The sequence below is a fragment of the Anoplopoma fimbria genome, chromosome 18 (genome assembly GCF_027596085.1).
Source record: "Anoplopoma fimbria isolate UVic2021 breed Golden Eagle Sablefish chromosome 18, Afim_UVic_2022, whole genome shotgun sequence".
NCBI classification, from domain to species: Eukaryota; Metazoa; Chordata; class Actinopteri; order Perciformes; family Anoplopomatidae; genus Anoplopoma; species Anoplopoma fimbria.
Genome location: NC_072466.1, coordinates 8,462,758 through 8,479,403, shown reverse-complemented (window position 1 = coordinate 8,479,403; position 16,646 = coordinate 8,462,758). Strand labels below are relative to the sequence as shown.

The following is a 16,646-nucleotide window of genomic DNA, read 5'->3' as shown; positions in this document are numbered from 1 at the left end:
GACACCGAGACTCATGGCGAATTCTTTTTGTAGATTGTTTAATATTGACTAGCTGTGGCCATAAGACCAACTAACATTAACTTGATATAGCTCTCTTATTTTAGCAGTAGTTGATTGTTTCACTGTGACAAAGTTTGACTGCTGCCGGGAGTTACCAAGCCCCAGACTCCGTAGTTTAGCAAATTTTACCTACTGTTTTCTCCAAAAAAAGTATACATTTCTAGGTGGTGATTTTTGATATAGTAAAACAGATTGCTAAAAAAAATCAGTTTGAGCTCAATTTGAACCAAATATGTTGTGACTGTGTTCTGGCCTTGTAGGGCTGTATTCACAACTAACTATTTGTGATCTTTTCTTACTGATATTTAATGTAAATTATTCACATGCGACAGTATTCTGCAAAATGTTTGCAAATAAATTGTCACCTCCAAGACACAGGTAGAAGTTTGGAGACAAGTCAGTTATTTAAACATGGTCCACAGAGCAGAGACTCATCTATGAAGGAAGTCGTGTTATTCCCCAAAGACACTCCTCAGCTGCAGCTGCACCAACGTGTTTTGACCCAAACAGACTGCTAAAGTGCTACACCTGACATGTGTGCCTTTTCAGAGCGGTAGGACCTATTCTCTGTGGACGGGAAGTTCATTTCCTCAGAGGATGGAGCCACACCTATTGACATTTTTAATGCAATATTATTATTTGAGAAAAGAAAAGTAACCTATTTCTGTTATATGTGCTTTACCCTTACAGAAATATAGAAATGTTTTTTATATGGGCTATACTGAGTTGTAAATTCAGTATCTCAAGGCATACTGTAACCGTAATAACCGAGTACAGCTTTGTAGGTGTTGACAGTGATTTGAGATCGATTATTACGCACAGTAAAAATGGATGTTTCTGACACTCACGGTGCAGGAAAATGTGCCTCCCTTGACCCCTTTCCCTGGCACGCAATGCAAGACAAACAAGGTGATAATTAAAATGTCATCACTTTCTGTGATCTCATGAGATTGGTCTGTGGAATCATAAACAAGGCAAATATTGTAGGGTCTCTTTTGTCCTCATTCAGTCTTAGCTCACAGGTGGAGCACAAAACAAATGGGGAAAAGTGAAACAACTGAACAAAGCAAGATTTTGTTAAAACCACACTATGTAGCTAACTGACAAAACCGACACAGAGAGACAAGAGAAGCTTTTGTGTGACTGCTGGATGCCAAATATAGATAGATATTACATTATTGAAGAGAAAATCCCCCTTAAACATTTGAGTCTCTCCTTGTTGGCAACACAGCACCACTCAAGCTATAATCAGAAAACTCAGACAGCCAAGGGTTAATTTCATGGCGCTCCCAGGCAGAGAGGCAGAAGTAAACAAAGAGAGCCGAGGACTGGAGCTTCTCTTGCTGCTGAAGTCGAGGCGTGACCCTTGAGATAGGCACCGGGCTATCATGAGGGCGTCTCCCTGAGTGACTGGCCGGGAGAACAGAGAGGCCTTTGTCAGGGCTGTGTGCGAAAAAGTGCTGAGCTAAGCAGACCCTCACCCCCCTCACCCCTCCCACCACCACTTTTTTTCTTTTTTTTTTTCTCTTTCTCCCTGAAGACACACAAATGCTCACACACACACACACACTTGTCTGTATTTACCAGCAGTCCCAGGGGATGAGGCTTTTTAACTTCAGCTGGAGGGAGGTTGAGGAGGCGAATACAGAGCCTGTTTTGTGAGTAAAAGCCTGTATATGTTAACGACGCAGTCTGGGACGTATCATTAAGACTAAATACAATCTGCAGCAAAGAGTTTCTAACAGTCTGTCAGATCCACTTTGAGAGATAGGCCATCCTGCCTGACAAAATGTCTGGTCTTCATCTCTAAACGTGTGTTTTGTGCACAAAAAACTTGTTGTTTTCTGGTCTGCTAACAATTGTCACAGTGAAATTATGCCAAGAGCGCACCATTTTTTTTCCTTTTTTTTTTTTTTTTTTTAACTGCTCGTGCTAAATTAAGATGTTTCACATAAAACAGGACAACACGTTATTCTGAAATCAAAAAAATGAGAATGAAAACATGTCAGTGTGTAATCTAAAGAGATAAAAACAGTATGGCATCAGTCCTTGAAGTAACTTGACGATACAAAATCATCCTTTTTTTTCCCACCATGTCCTTAAGACAACTTGTTCTGTGCCAATAAAGGGTAGGCAGTCTGTCGGCGAATGATTTAAGTTGAGCGACTGTGTTTATACAGACAGTGACTCTCACTTACAACAACCAGTGTTTGCAAAAGCAGAAACAAAATACAAAAAAAACATGAAAATGCCTCAGCTTGCCCTAATACGTTAAGCTTTATGAGGTTCTGGTCAGGCCTTGAAAACGTGGATTTTCTTTCCCCCGAGGGCCATGCGTTTCTGCACTCCCCCACATGACACACATAGGTGTACACTCCTTTAACCTTCCTCCGTGCCACTGTCTAAGCAGCTGCCTGGAGGAGATTGCTTCAGAGACCATGGTGACAGAAAAGTGAATCACTGTTTAACTAAGGTTGCACCTTTCCCCCAGAGGGGGTATAGCGTGTAAAAAAGATGTGCTGAGCTCCATCATTTCCTCCAGGGGCTCATGAAATGTTCTATTGTTCATGCTAAATTAACTTTCTCGGGGCTTTCGCTGGGTTTAAATCACTGGTGATTAGTCATAGAAGGAGTTTTTATTCAGTGAGACTTTTTGTAATTGTTGCCGTTTGTGTGGCAGCAGAAGCATGTAAGGTGATGAACACATGACTCATTTGAATGATCCCATTTGATTTGGAGCTATAGCAGCGGCATGAAGCAGCATGGCTCTTTTGTCCACCACGAAATATCTGAACTGCTGGACGGATTGAGAGGAAACCTTACACGGACATTCATGGTCCCCAGAGAGTAAACCCTTAAGACTTTGGTGAATGAACACCTGACTTTTCCTTTAGTGCCACCATGGGGTTGGCATCTGTCGTTTTGACTGATGTCCCAACAACTAAAAGATGGGTTGCCATAAAATCTTCATACTCACCTCAGGGGGAATTTTAATAAGTTAGGATCTCTTGACCTTTAGTCCAGTGCCTTACCACTGTCACACCTAGCTAAAACCTTTTGGTGTGAAAAGTGAAGCGAATGCGGAAGTGCCTTAAACTTGCATCATTTCCTAAATATGCTGCAGGGATGAAGTATATGTGTGGGCCAACCCCGGAAGTTAGCATCACACTGGTTTACCTTTGGATTTTGGTTTATTGCAGAAAACAAGCTCTGTGGGAAACAAAAGTATATGATACACTTTTCCTTCAAAATTAACTCCACTTTTATGATTTTTTTTAAGAGTTAATGCAATAGCCAGAATTAAAAGCTAACATTAGTCCATAAACAAATTACAACATTGTCAGTGTGTGAGTATACACAGCGAGACTATGAAGGCAGACTAGTCGGTGTGATGATTCTGTAGTCTAATTTTTCCACTTGTTAGTGACCGCCTATTTTAACATTTAAAATGTTAACTCTGAGAGTTGTCAATGTTTTTCGTTTTACATATATAACCCTTTCACAGTGTGTTTTCACGTTTATTGTAACATTTTGGCCGCCACCCTCACGTGTTACTTTTGGTTGCAAAAATCCAAGATGAAATAAAATATCGAACTTCAAAACTGTTGTAAAAAAACCAATGGGTGCCATCACGGCGACAGCATCCATTTCTTATATACAGTCTATTAATCAGACGTTAATTTCAACACTTGATTTTATTTAACTGACTAACTTAAATGGAGGACACACCTAACAGACATGGCAGAAACCTGAAAAAGCTATTTATATGCCACAGTATCCCGGTCTGTATCAGAGTACTCCAGGTTTCTGAGACTAGAATGTGATGTAACCATCCAGGCTACTTTTCCCAATGTGGGTTTAAAATTATTGGGTAGGCTAGTCGAAGACCAGTTAAAACCTATAATGGGTGCCATGTCAATGGAGGCATTATTTTCTTCCAAATAACAACCAATCTGATAAACAAACCAATTTTTTAAATTCAAGACAAAAATCACAGGAGAATTACCAATGTGGTTTTATTTCTGTTATTTAAAGTGTGTTTCACTGTGTTTATGCTTTTAGGTTTTGTTTAGTAAAAGAAAGGAAGCACAAGCCATTTCAATTGTCCATAAAGTTTTAATAAAAAAAAAAAACAGCAATGTACCCATTCAACAACAGAAGAAATTAAGAGAAAATTGTAAGATTTCGAGAGCCAAGCTCTTATGTACAGCATATTGCACTAGAAAAAGAACAAACATCCCCGTCCTCCTTCGTTCCCTCCATCGCTTCATTTCCTGCGCCGTTTGAAAACTGTGCAGTAGACACAGAGCAGTCCCAAAGATAACACAGCCAATGCTTTAACAAAAAACTGCTACATCTGGACTGGGTCTCACTTCATTAGGACACATGAATGTGAAATCCTTGAGACCACTCTGAACGTAAAGAAAGAAATGTGAAGACAATACAAACTCCCGACGCGCACAGCGCAGGAGTCTGAAATAAGTTCCACTGTTCAGTTCATGTATTAAAAGAGATATCGTGGTTTTCACTCCATTAAATTACATTCAAACCTTTAAGATACCGATTTTTTTTTTTTTTAAGGAATGTTGGACATGCATTTTAACTCCATTTACATATATCCAAAAAAGCCCTTGAACTGAGAGTGACACAGCAGACTTGGCATTATATCCAAAATTTAAAAAAAATGCCACAACATTTAAAAAAAAGCAATTATAGCAAAAAAAAGTTGTGTTGTTGTAGTTTGTTCTTTGTCTTTTCTTACAAAAAGATGTGGAAAACCTTAGCCAAAAATGTTTTTTTTTTATAAAGATAGCAACAATAGCTGTGTCAAATTCATGTCAAATGTATAAAAAAAACACCAAATCACAGCACTTGACAGTAAAAATGCACTCTTTGTTGGATATTCAAAAAACTGATCGAAGAAAATTTGATATTAAAGACACTGAAGGTTGAACGAATAACAAATGTTTCACTTGAGGGTTGCAACAGTGGTTGGTAAGGAAAGGCTCAGATCAACTTCCACACCAACTGGTTGGCAGTTTGAACCCATCTCACATACAAATAATACTGGGCACCATGGTGGCTCATTCCTCCCTCAAATGTAAACCCGCAGCCCTACTAGATTGTAGATAATAAAGCACAAAACACCCAGACGAGCTGGGCCGATCCAGCATATTACAGATCTTAAAGAGATTCTAGAGGGGAAGTTCAGCACAGGAGTAGAAAGAGAGGCGCAAAATACAGTATACAGGTAAAAAAAATTGTTGTTGTTTTTTACAGTGCACATTGATTGCAAACAGTCGTCTCTGATATTACGAAAGGTTTTGCGTGGTGAAACGCGCCGTTTCGTGCTGAGAGATGTCAAAAGGTTGAGCCTGTGCCTCGTGAAACAGATTTCTTTTTTTTTCCTTTCTTTTTTTTAAGTATCAAGGCACAACGAACACGCCGTACTGTTTGTGCCGTCTCTACTGCAGCAGAGCATGTTGTTCTCTCGCAGAGCCCAAGCGAAACGAGAGCTGTGACCAGTGACTTTGGGTAATCATGCCAAGTGTTGATGATGATGTGGCAGGTCTGTTACTCACAAGGCACATTTTGTACATTTGATTGTCTGTTGTTCACGTGATTTGTAAAGACTCACTCACCATTCCTGTGAGAGCGCACGAGGCACATGGCTTTAGTCCAACCTCCCCACACACACATAGGCACCAAACACACAACCGAATGCGCATCAACAATGAGAAGAAAGGGACTGTACACACCGAGATAGCATCTAAACAGTAGCGCTGAGCAAATATACAGAAAATAAATTAGAATAAATTATCGAAAAAGGAACAAAAACAAAAGGATTCTTGTTCTCAATAAAAGGACAGGGAGTAGTTAAACGTGAAGTTCGGTGACGACAAAGACGGTGAAGCTTTGGACTGAAGACCAGAGTGCGTCTGTCTGAATTGGCTCAGCGTTCAGTGTTTGCAGGAAACAAACTTTTGGTTCAGCATTTGTCGTTACAGAACAAAACAAACAAACAAAAAAAAAAACTCCACGTTGACGTTCAGTGAATATGCTTTGGAAATCATAAAAAAGTCTAATGAAGCATCTTTGCTTGTGCAGCATCCTCTACCAACATGGAGTCGTCACTCGAAGGCAGAATATTTGCAAACACAACTCAAAATAGGCATTATTAACATGGTTCTTAACTACTCCCTGAAGAAAACATAAAAAGAGGGAAAAAAACTAAACCATCAGTGTCTTCAAAAGTTCATATCATGAATCTACAACAGACTGAAATAATACATCAAATTAGGAATTTTTAACATCTTATTTAAAGTCCTTCCGAGACTTATTTCCTTTATAAACCTTACAATGAGAAACAGTGGCTGTGTCGTTGCAATATGCTAACGTAGCGGTTCACACAAAGGGGTTTTATAAACTTTCTCCTATCCCCAAATGTGTCTGTGTGTGAGTAGAAATGATTTTTTTGAACTGTACAGAAGCTGTTTTTACTAAGTTCTCAGTGAGGCTGAATACACCACTGGCAGTTTTTGGTGAAATGAAAAGTTGATACATACTACATGTATCAGCACATCGGGGTTGAATCAGTGCTCGAGACATTTACACCTGGAGTGAAATAAAGTAAAAATGCATCTCATTAACTTTAACCCAAAAAAAGTCTGTGCAACAAAGATACTTGTGTGTATTTCATTGAGAACACAGTCGTATTTTGGGAAACGTCCTTCTCTACGGATATCAGTTTGATTGCAAATGCAACGGATCCCTAAGATTGTACTTCCTTCCACTGGTTTGAATATATTGCTCGCTCCTAAAAACGCTGATAAATGCCACCTCTCCCACACAATGCAGCAAAGGGCAAAGAAATTGCGATTGTCAATCCAGCCAGAGAAAGAAATACTGAAAAGCTTTAGAATACGATGACGTTCATCCAAAGATTTTCAGCTGTGTGATTGTTTCCCAGTTTCCTGATTGTGATCCCACAAAGGAGATTCGTTTGTGCTAATTTGGTTTTTAAAATGACTTTTCTGGATTTTTGGAAACAGTAAGCACGCACTCCAACATACACATGATCACAAATTCAATGTATAATAAGGATTATGTCAGTAATCGAAGTCACTCAATTAGAATATCTTCAGTACACCTACATTCAAGCATACATGTGTTTATCATTTAAATCGACAGATTCTGAATCTACTCAGTGGGTCTTTAGGCCACTTCTAACAGCATCATGACGGGGTGCTGGAGATGGAGAGGCTGATGGATGAGACAGGTTGATATAGTGTCCCTACATCTACAGTGGAAGCTGGTAAAACATCTAAACTGACCGACAGTGCAACACCTGTGTGTAGCGCCGCCACAACGTCATGACAACCACTTTCAAATTAGCCAGTGTGGAACATTAAAGGATTAGTACAGGGCTTATTGTTTTTTTTTCTGAGAATAAATTAGAAATGTGCCTCGAGTCCTCAAGGTTTAAAGTCAGTAACTTCAGCACAGAAATGTCCACGTCCACAGTTTGTAGCCCAAAAAAAAAAAAAAAAGGTGGCCTAATCTTAAAAATGAATCTCTTTATTTTATGATTTCATTGATGCAAAAGTTCTGTGGCAGGAGAGAATAAGGCATTCCCCGGACTGATGGAGGTCCTTCAAGACTTGAAATACCAAATGAAAAAGAGCAGTTTACTGTACAAAATAGGTAATCTTACAAATATTTCGAAAATATCTCTTCAAATGCAATGGCTTCTTCTTGGAGAGGCGAAAAAAAGGACAAAAAAAAAAGAAGAAAAAAAAAAAGAGAAAAAAATTGTAATCAGTCGCCGTCCAGCGGTGACCAGTGTTTTCTTCATCTCATCTTCGTGTTCAATTAGAAAACAAAATCCGAAACCCGTGTTCCATCTTACAGTGCCATCTCTTAAAAGTCTGGTCCCCTTGTCCCTGTGGGGGTGAGAACAAGGGTGGGAGACGAGGGGGCCCAACAGGAAGCCCCTTCATCTCTGCTCTCCTCTCAGGCGGGGGAAGAGAGCATCTCTGGGGAACAGAAAGCCAAACAGGGCCATCGTAAGGCGCATCCAGGCCGGCAGGTTTTGTCTCTGATGCCTCATGAACTGCAAGGAGACAGAAAAAAAACACACACACACACACACACATTAGCTTGTTAGCATCGGGGAGGGGGGCGTGTCAAATCACAACTCCTACGCTTATCAGACTATCATCATTTCAGTGAAAATGACTTCACTGTCTCCGATTTCATCACAACAGGCTTCTGAGTTAAAGCCTCGTGAACCATGGTAAACCCTGTGAGCTCAGAAACCATATGACCAAGTAGAATGGATGTTTCCACAACATTAGCTTGTGTCTAGCAAACATGTCGGTCACACGCACATCCTGCACAACATGCACCATCGGGGACTTCTTAGGGACTCTCGTTGCCAGACAGGAGTTTATTTGTAATACTTGATTTAGTTGTTTGATGAAAGGATTGCTAATGACCGGGGCTAAAAACTGCAAACCAACCCCCCCCCCCCTCCCCCCGGGTTCGAGATAGTCCCTCTGATTAAATGCGTCGCACTGTTGTCTTCTAAACAAGAAACCTCAAAGTGAAACGCTTTCAGAGAACGCGCTACCTATTTCATCACAGCTCTCCTGTAATAGACGAGTCAGACGAATAATTATCAAAACAAAGCCAAAATAAAAAAATAAAAATGTAACTGCCCCCCCCACCCCACCCCCTTCTTTTGAGCTGCCTTCTCCCAGCTTCTGTCATTTTCTTCTTTTTTGGGGCTGTGGACTCCAGACAGACAGATGAAGGGGTTCCTGCTGTATGTAGCCTGAGATCTCTTCCTCTCTCCCCCTCCTCATCTCTGATCCTGCACAGCTCCCACCGGCATTCTGAACAGCCACACTCAGATATTGCAGCCTGTTGCATAAGCATCCCTGTTACGATCTCTTTCTCTCTCTCTCTCTCTCTCTCTGCTGCTCCCCACCATCAAGGTCTCTACCAGCCTAGCAATCAGAGCCCGCCACAGGCTATTTGATGCAGAACTGGCAGACTGAACTGAATTGAACCGGCACAGCTAAGTGTAACCCTAATTGTCCTTAATTGCCTTAATTCTACACTGCTGAGCTTATTTAAACAGCACCCTGGTTTGTTCCACGTGAGGCTCCTCTTTCTGCTGTCATCTGCGTGGGTAGTGGAGAATTGGTGTGTATTTTATTATCTTTTTTAGGAAACAGTTAAGAAAACCAAAAAAAAAAAACATGCATTTCTACTCAAAACTAGAATTAATTCAATTTTTTTTAATTAAATTTCCTTGAGAGTAGGAGCATTTTTATTGGCCGAAAAGAGTATCCACTAACTATTAAGACACAAACCACAAATACACTCCACTTCACATCAACAACAGCCCACACATTAGCACACACCGGCAACTTCTCCTCGGAGAGGCGAGTGAAACAAGTCTAACAATAGCTGCAGACACAATGCAGAAGAAGTGATTGGATACCATGAGAGATCTTTTCTGATTATTCTCCCTTTGGAATATTCCTACAACAGCAGTATCAGATCCTGCAGGATAAAAAAAAACAAAAAAACTAACTTGAGTGCAGACAGCAGACAAAAAAGAAAATGTTTTTGTCTTATCTATCTGTCACAGAGTTTCACACAGACAACCAAAACACACACAAAGACGCACGCACTGAGGCAGTCAGCGGGACAACTGACGTATTGTGGGTAGCCGTGAGTCACAGTCTATTTTTAGACACCATATAAACAGCCGGCCAAGTCTACCCAGACACAGACACGCTGCTCACTCCTGTTCGTGACAGTCGCATCGATCTCACCTGCTCTTTCTCAATCTTTGTTCTTCAAAAACCTCTCACCATATGTCACTTTATTTACTTCCCCTAACTCTCTGTTTCTCTATCTTTCTTTTTCTTTATCAACCACACTTAAGTGTTTTTCAGAACTTATGAGCCACGCCTCGCTGTTGACACAGACCCCCATGGCAAAACAGTCACAGGAGCAGATTGGAAATGCGATACCACTCCCAGAATGTTTGTACTTATTAACTAAGTTCATATTCATGTGACTTATTGGGACGCAGTGACCGCATTACAAACACTGATACAAGTAACCCCCCCCCCCCCCCGGGCCTGTTATCAACCACGCAGCGATAGCAAATCTTGCCAAAGGAGAACTAAAACGTGTGAGTGGAGCATGTTGTCGTCGTCTGAAAGAGTGTGACATTGTGAATTCCTGCAATGTTTCCATGTGGATTTTGTTTCTTGAAATGCACAATTAATGACATATCAGGAACTAGGCAAGGCTATGTGTGCTGAACAATTCCCTCGGGAGCTTTGCAAACAGTGAGCCTCCACGCTCAATTACCTTCATCTTCTCTCTGTCCCAAATTGTTTCCTGAGGTCTGTTCAGTATAAAGAAGTCTGCCTTCAGGTAAAGCAGACAAATGGTTGATGTTATCTGTTAAATAAACAAGTTGGGACATGGGAAATTGGCCAAAAGTGGGAGGGTGTCAATAAATTTGCCGTTTCTAAAAAAATATCTGGAGCATACAAACAAATGAGGGAAATAATTTCACTTATTTTGTTCATTTTTTTTCTATCTTTGTAGACCAGGAAACTAACCTTAATATTTATATCGGCTGTAATCACATGGTATTAACGTAGTTTATAACTCTCTGCTCAGACTGAAGTACTGTTTTAGTATAGAAAGTATAGAAAAAAAAAAACCCAATGACCTTGGCGTAAAGGGCCCGAAAATAAGAGTCAATATTTAGATATTGAAAGGGACGAATTATCTCCCGTCACAATGTATTCCTTGCAGCCAGGATACTGACTGAATACATGTTATTTTTGTAGTTTTGGAATCCTGCACGAAGTTACTAAATCGTGCTGTATTAGTGATTTAGGACTTTTCCTTCAGTGTGGCCAAGAAAGTGGTCGAATCCCCTCGGAAGCTATTTTTATCAACAGCGGTTTGTGGCAAACCTAGCTGGCAACATGTTCTGCCCCATTCTGCCCGAGAGTGAGCCACAAATTGGCACAAGGTAGCTTTGACTTGTGTCTCTAATCAAGTAAAAGCTGACACGCATACATCGTTCACACGTAAGACACAAACGCAAACTTTTTTTTGTCTCAAGTCAACAACGTATAGATTAAGTCCTAGCCTGCTGCTGCTGACTTGTCTTGTGATATGCACCAGCAGGCATTTATGCAATATCCACTTCTTCTTTGAGGCAATGTAAGTCCACTTGTGTTCATATTGGTTACACTTTGACGGCAGTGGCGAGTCATTTAGCGGTCCATTTCACTGCTTGGGAGTGGGGCTTACCAGTTCAACGTGATCCTGTTGGAACTTGTCTCCGATCTCCCGAAGCTTGCGACCGATTTGCGCCTCCACGCTCACCCCTGCCTGCTCCTCGGGCCTCTCTGCCATCCTGTCATCTTCCTCCCCTCCGCCCTCCTCCTCCTCCTCTTCAATCTGGCTCTCTCCCCGGTCCTCCATGGGCTCAAACTGAGCGGGGAAATGCGAGCGTAATCCAGCGTTGCCTAAAACGAAAACATCAAGCTTCTTAAAAACTTGTGTTGTTGTTGGATCCCTAAAATACCAAGAGGCTTTTGTCAGTGTCAGAGCCAAGTTGAATATAAGGCTAAGAGACATAGCTGATGGCAGTTCAGTTAAACCACTCATTTTTTCTCTTTTTTAATTTTAGCTGAGACAGCGTAAAACCTCAGAAAACACTCTACAGTCTTAAGATAAGACAAAGGATCTTGATTACTATTAATGGCCTCAAACACAGCTGTGTCTGACCAGCTGAGTCAGATAAAGAGTATTTATTTTACACTGCTGTTATAGTGCTTTCTCAAACAAACAGGTTTTTATCAGATCTTCTCAGGTGGACAAATAACAAGGTAGGTACTCAAAGCACAACTCAAGAGTCCACAAAACAAGAAAGAGGGAGAGCGTTGGTAGGTGGGAAATTCAAACACCCTATTAAATCAACAACGGCCTCGCTGAACTGCTACCGCTCTGTTGTGTCACTGAGTTTACTCATTGCCTCTAGCATGCACTGCTGCCGTCAGGCCACTTGGAGGGATGACACGTATTTTATGTTTATCATGTGTGCAGAATGCCCTGCTATTCTATCTCACAGAGGATCGTAATACCTTCAAGAAACTGAGCGCCCTGGACTTTAATTGGGAGAAGAAATGGCACGGGGCCAAGTGCATGACATCTATTAGTGGGTAGATTACTACGAACGACAAGGTAATAACAGTTTATGTATTGGTGACTTTAAACCCAGAACAATATGTGCGTCTCACACACTGACACTGAGTCGACAAACAAACAACACTCTACTTCAACATTTGTTCAATTAAATTAAGGGTCACACTGATTTGATTATAGATGGGAAAACCATATTGAATTAAAAGTGACGGTCATATTAGTGTCGGTATGTGTCTTTATGTATGTATGAAGTCAGTGTTTTTCATTAAAAACCCCAAAAAAGAAACTGGCTGGAATGCAATTCATTTATCAGATTATGGTTGACAGTATATTTATATAGTATTAGTAAAGATGAATGATAATCTAAACAGAAACGGGCAGTTTGGTTAGAGTGGAGTGTTTCTCAAGTATCTCAACGTGCGTATTATAGGACATGGGGAATCTCCCAGTTACAAGGAAAACAATTTTCGAAGCTTGTCTGTTTTTTAGTGATAATCCTAAATTGAATTCAGTTTGTCGAATAGCCCAAGAACAAAGAAAACACCCGCCTCCCTGCTCTCAGACTGACAGTTTTTATCACTTGGGTCATAGAGGTAGGTTCCAAATGAGTAACCTGCAGGAGAAAAAGTAATGACTAATAATGTAAGGTTGCACTAGAACACTCTAAAATCGTAACCCCACATCACTTTCATCAGGCTCGCATCATCTCACCCGTCCTTACCATAAAAGGGTATGCGAGGCTGCCGGCGCAAGCTGCAAGGCATCGTGTTGATGCCGATGATGCTGTTGTTGTTGTGGTTCTGTGACGTGGGCACGGCGGCGGTGACGGCAGCGAGCGCCTGTCCAGTTGCGATCTGTGTGGCGCGGTCTTCGTATTTGCCGTCCCTGAAGGGCGTTCCCCAGAGCTGCGAGATGGGCCGTGACATGTCCTCCTCCTCATCATCCATCCGACGCCTCAGCGGTAAACTCCCTGGAGAGGAGAAGGGGAAACTTTAGAATGACATGATAAGTATGAGTGTTTGAAAGTGTTTTGGTGGTGTTGATGTAAAAGTCGGCATTTGTAGGACTGTGTTTGTCTCATGTGTGTGTAGGATCTTTAGCTGGCAGGTCATTTGGGTGCGATTTGTTTCAAGGCCAAACAAAAAGTGCCAAATATCATCCTGTTATCAGTTGAAACGTTGCCCTCTGGAAAATGATCTCAGCCTGTCTACATTAAATGAAAACAAATCATTAGTCATTATATTGCCTCGTAATAGGCTAATGTTGTGTGAGGTAAGACTGAAAACAAACAAGCAGAGATGGATACTCTCTGTACTCTCTGAGGCACAGATGGATCCGCCAATGTAAACATACAAGATCATGTCTTGTAAAATAGTGTTGAGTAGCAACAGGACCCAAACGTATGGAAACACCCTGTGTAGGGGGGAGCCAGTTGGCAGCTAAAAATGCTACTCCAAATCTGCCACCCTACCACAGAAAATGTATTTTATCTGACTGTTCCTGCCAACCCCCCAAAATTACCTTAATCTGGAACATTGTGCCACAGAGCAAAGTCACAGTCAGAAGATTTGCTACCTCCTGCACAATTCCTCAGCTCAACATTAATACCTATGCTCGTTATCCCCCCTCTCTCTCTAAACCACACAATCACTGGATAGCTGCCTGTCTTCACCACACACACACACACACACACACACACACACACACACACACACACACACACACACACACACACACACACACACACACACACACACACACACACAACAAGCGGATGGTTTGTGAGTGAAACCTCAGTGAAACCAAAGTCCTGGCTAGACTGTCATGTGCTGTGCAGCAGCAGCCGTTTCATGAGGGAGATAACGAGTTTCAGTCCATCCTCAACTGTGGGCGCTCAACACAAACACTCACACTCTCTTCCTCTTGGCCACATGCCACAATCTGAACTAGTGTTCCATCTTTCTGTCAAGGGTGCCCAGTCTTTTTTTCTTTTGTTGTGTGAGTGGAGATGAATAGGCTGGGTTGACTGTCAAATCCAAAAGTTGAAACTGGATATACTGGAATTGTGTTTACTGAGTGAGGTGGCAGCATTCGGATATTTCTTTGTGAAAGTGTCCCTGTGCATGATGTCATATCGTTTGGAGTCAAATGAGGAAATAACATTTTGAACTGTGGAAAAACACTGACTTGTCCCATTATCCAGGCCTCATTATTACAGCGGAAGATGCAAGTCTCTGAATCGGGACTGTCAGTTTTTTTGGAAAACAAATAAGCATACGATTGACCCACACATCCTCAGGCCTCCTTTATTCCCAGGGCATTTCTAGTGAAATCAGTCCATTTGGTCACTGCAGATTAATTAGTTGTGCATTACAGAAATTCAAAACAGCCCTACTCTGCATTAACTTCACCTCCAGGCAAATTCATTAGCAAATTAATTAATGCTATGCAAGCAGTAGGAGCTTTTATGCAACTGTTCCACAAGTTTCACTGACATCAATTATGCACTTGTGTTGTGTTTCATTGGCAATGCAAGCCCTGTCTTGAAATTTCCCCTGGCAGTAAACAGAGGACTGGCAAGATTACCACAGTGTCAGACACATAAAAAAAACAAACACAGACAGGGAGACACACAGAAAGACATAGCACACATACACACACGCACACACTGCTACACACACTGCCTGGGGCTGCAGGGAGGCCTGGCAGCCACCACAGGGCTGGTCAGAGGCTCAAAGCTGCTGCAGAAAGTGGCTCCCTCTGCTGCACCATCTGTGCAGCAGGCTCTCCTCCATGCACCACTCAGGGTGGGGGTGAACTCAAGGTGAGCTCTGCTGCTATTTATCCTACTGCCTTCATGTACCTAGGGATGCATGTCCCGCAGATATTAATGTGGTGGTGACAGGCTCCAATAAAGTATTTAAGACTGCTATTTAAGCCATTTCTGGAAACAAGGGCACAAGAGCCAGTTAAATCCAATCCAGAGATCCAGCTAAATGTATCTGAATGGTGAATAGTAGCCAATGAGATGCAAAAAAGTATCCTTAACACAGTTGGAGAAGAAGAAAAAAAAAAAAAAAAAAAAAAACTTTGTTTCAAATCGTTCATAAAGTGGGCTCCGGAGGACCACCGGGGACCTGCTGCATCTTTACCCGCATTAGGAAGCGCAATGCCCGGTGCAGGTCGCCGCGGAACACCGCTGAATCCCGTTTACACAGGACCCTGACACATGATGCCACCCAGCTGGAATTATGGAATAAAACTCTTCCCCCAAAACAAACACAGCCGAGAAAACAGACATTTATTACATTATATATAAAAACAACAAAAAAGCCATTTTATGTGTTTTATGTGCTGCGCTTTTGAGTTAATGATCTGTGATCTCCCGTGACCGTATGCCAACTCTCCGGTAACGCTCCCGTCTCTGCCCGGGCATGCCCGAGCCGCCGCCCGGGCAGTTGTTGACAAATCACCATTTATAAAAAAAAAAAAAAAAAAAAAAAAACAGCGTCGCGACGCTGCAATGGAACGCTTTTCTCTCTTTTTTTTGAAAATTTGAAAAAAAACAACGACCGTTACACTCACCGCCTGCACACCCGCTTTCCGTTGAGACCGGTGGTATCTTGACAACGCGCCGTTACCTTGTGTTCTCCGGACTGTGGTGAAGCGACGTGTATCCCTCTCTGCATCACAGCCGCTCATACATGTTTGCTGACTGCAGCGGGGTTGTTTTTTTGCCCTGTGTAAAAAAAAAAAAAAAAAAAAAAAAAAAAAAAAAGGTCCGCCCCGATTAACTGGGAACCGCCCACTTCTTAGCAAATACAATTATATATCTCACATAAGCACATATTTTCTAACCAAAATAAACCAAGTAGAAATAGTCCTACTCAAATAAAACTACTTAAAATGTATACTTAATGTAGGGTAGTGCATTTATAAATAAGACTCATTATGGGTAAATGTTATTTTTTTTGCCAGATCATTATATGATCTGATATGCCAAATAACTACAGCTTTTAAAATATAAATATTAAAAGCTGGTTCATATTTTCACTGGTTTATATACATGAGATGTTGAGTTCATGCTTGTATTGTTTTTGTTTTTTTTGAGGAACAATATCGTGTCTGGCCCTTTAAGAGAACGCTCCTCCTCCCGGCCGGCGCTGGACCAATCAGAGGGTTTGTTTTGGTCCCGCCTCCTGCTCCGTGTATCTTGACACGTGGAGGGGGAAAAACACAAACCCAGATCAGACATGTGACTGCTTTCAGAGCTCTGCTCAGCTGATTGGGAGCTGCTGCTGGATGAAGTGATTGCAGCCACCCAGTTACTG

General features: G+C 41.6%; 1 protein-coding gene across 1 annotated transcript; it reads right to left on the bottom strand.

The window, feature by feature from the left end:
- Positions 1 to 7,622: 7,622 nt before the first annotated feature.
- On the bottom strand, positions 7,623 to 16,009 carry bmf2 (BCL2 modifying factor 2). The gene is made up of 4 exons (XM_054618474.1): positions 15,901 to 16,009; positions 13,037 to 13,285; positions 11,419 to 11,636; positions 7,623 to 8,173 (listed from the first exon to the last, which is right to left on the bottom strand). The coding sequence occupies exons 2-4, from the start codon at positions 13,260 to 13,262 to the stop codon at positions 8,057 to 8,059; spliced, it is 561 nt and encodes a 186-aa protein (XP_054474449.1). The 5' UTR covers positions 13,263 to 13,285; positions 15,901 to 16,009; the 3' UTR covers positions 7,623 to 8,056.
- Positions 16,010 to 16,646: the final 637 nt, after the last annotated feature.

Bases quoted from the DNA above. Each gene is read 5' to 3' on its own strand.
- bmf2 (XM_054618474.1), bottom strand. From the start codon at position 13,262: ATGGATGATGAGGAGGAGGACATGTCACGGCCCATCTCGCAGCTCTGG. The intron at 11,637-13,036 runs GTAAGGACGGGT...TTTTCGTTTTAG, and splicing joins GCCTCGCATACCCTTTTATG to GCAACGCTGGATTACGCTCG. The intron at 8,174-11,418 runs GTAAGCCCCACT...GTCTCCTTGCAG, and splicing joins AACAGGATCACGTTGAACTG to TTCATGAGGCATCAGAGACA.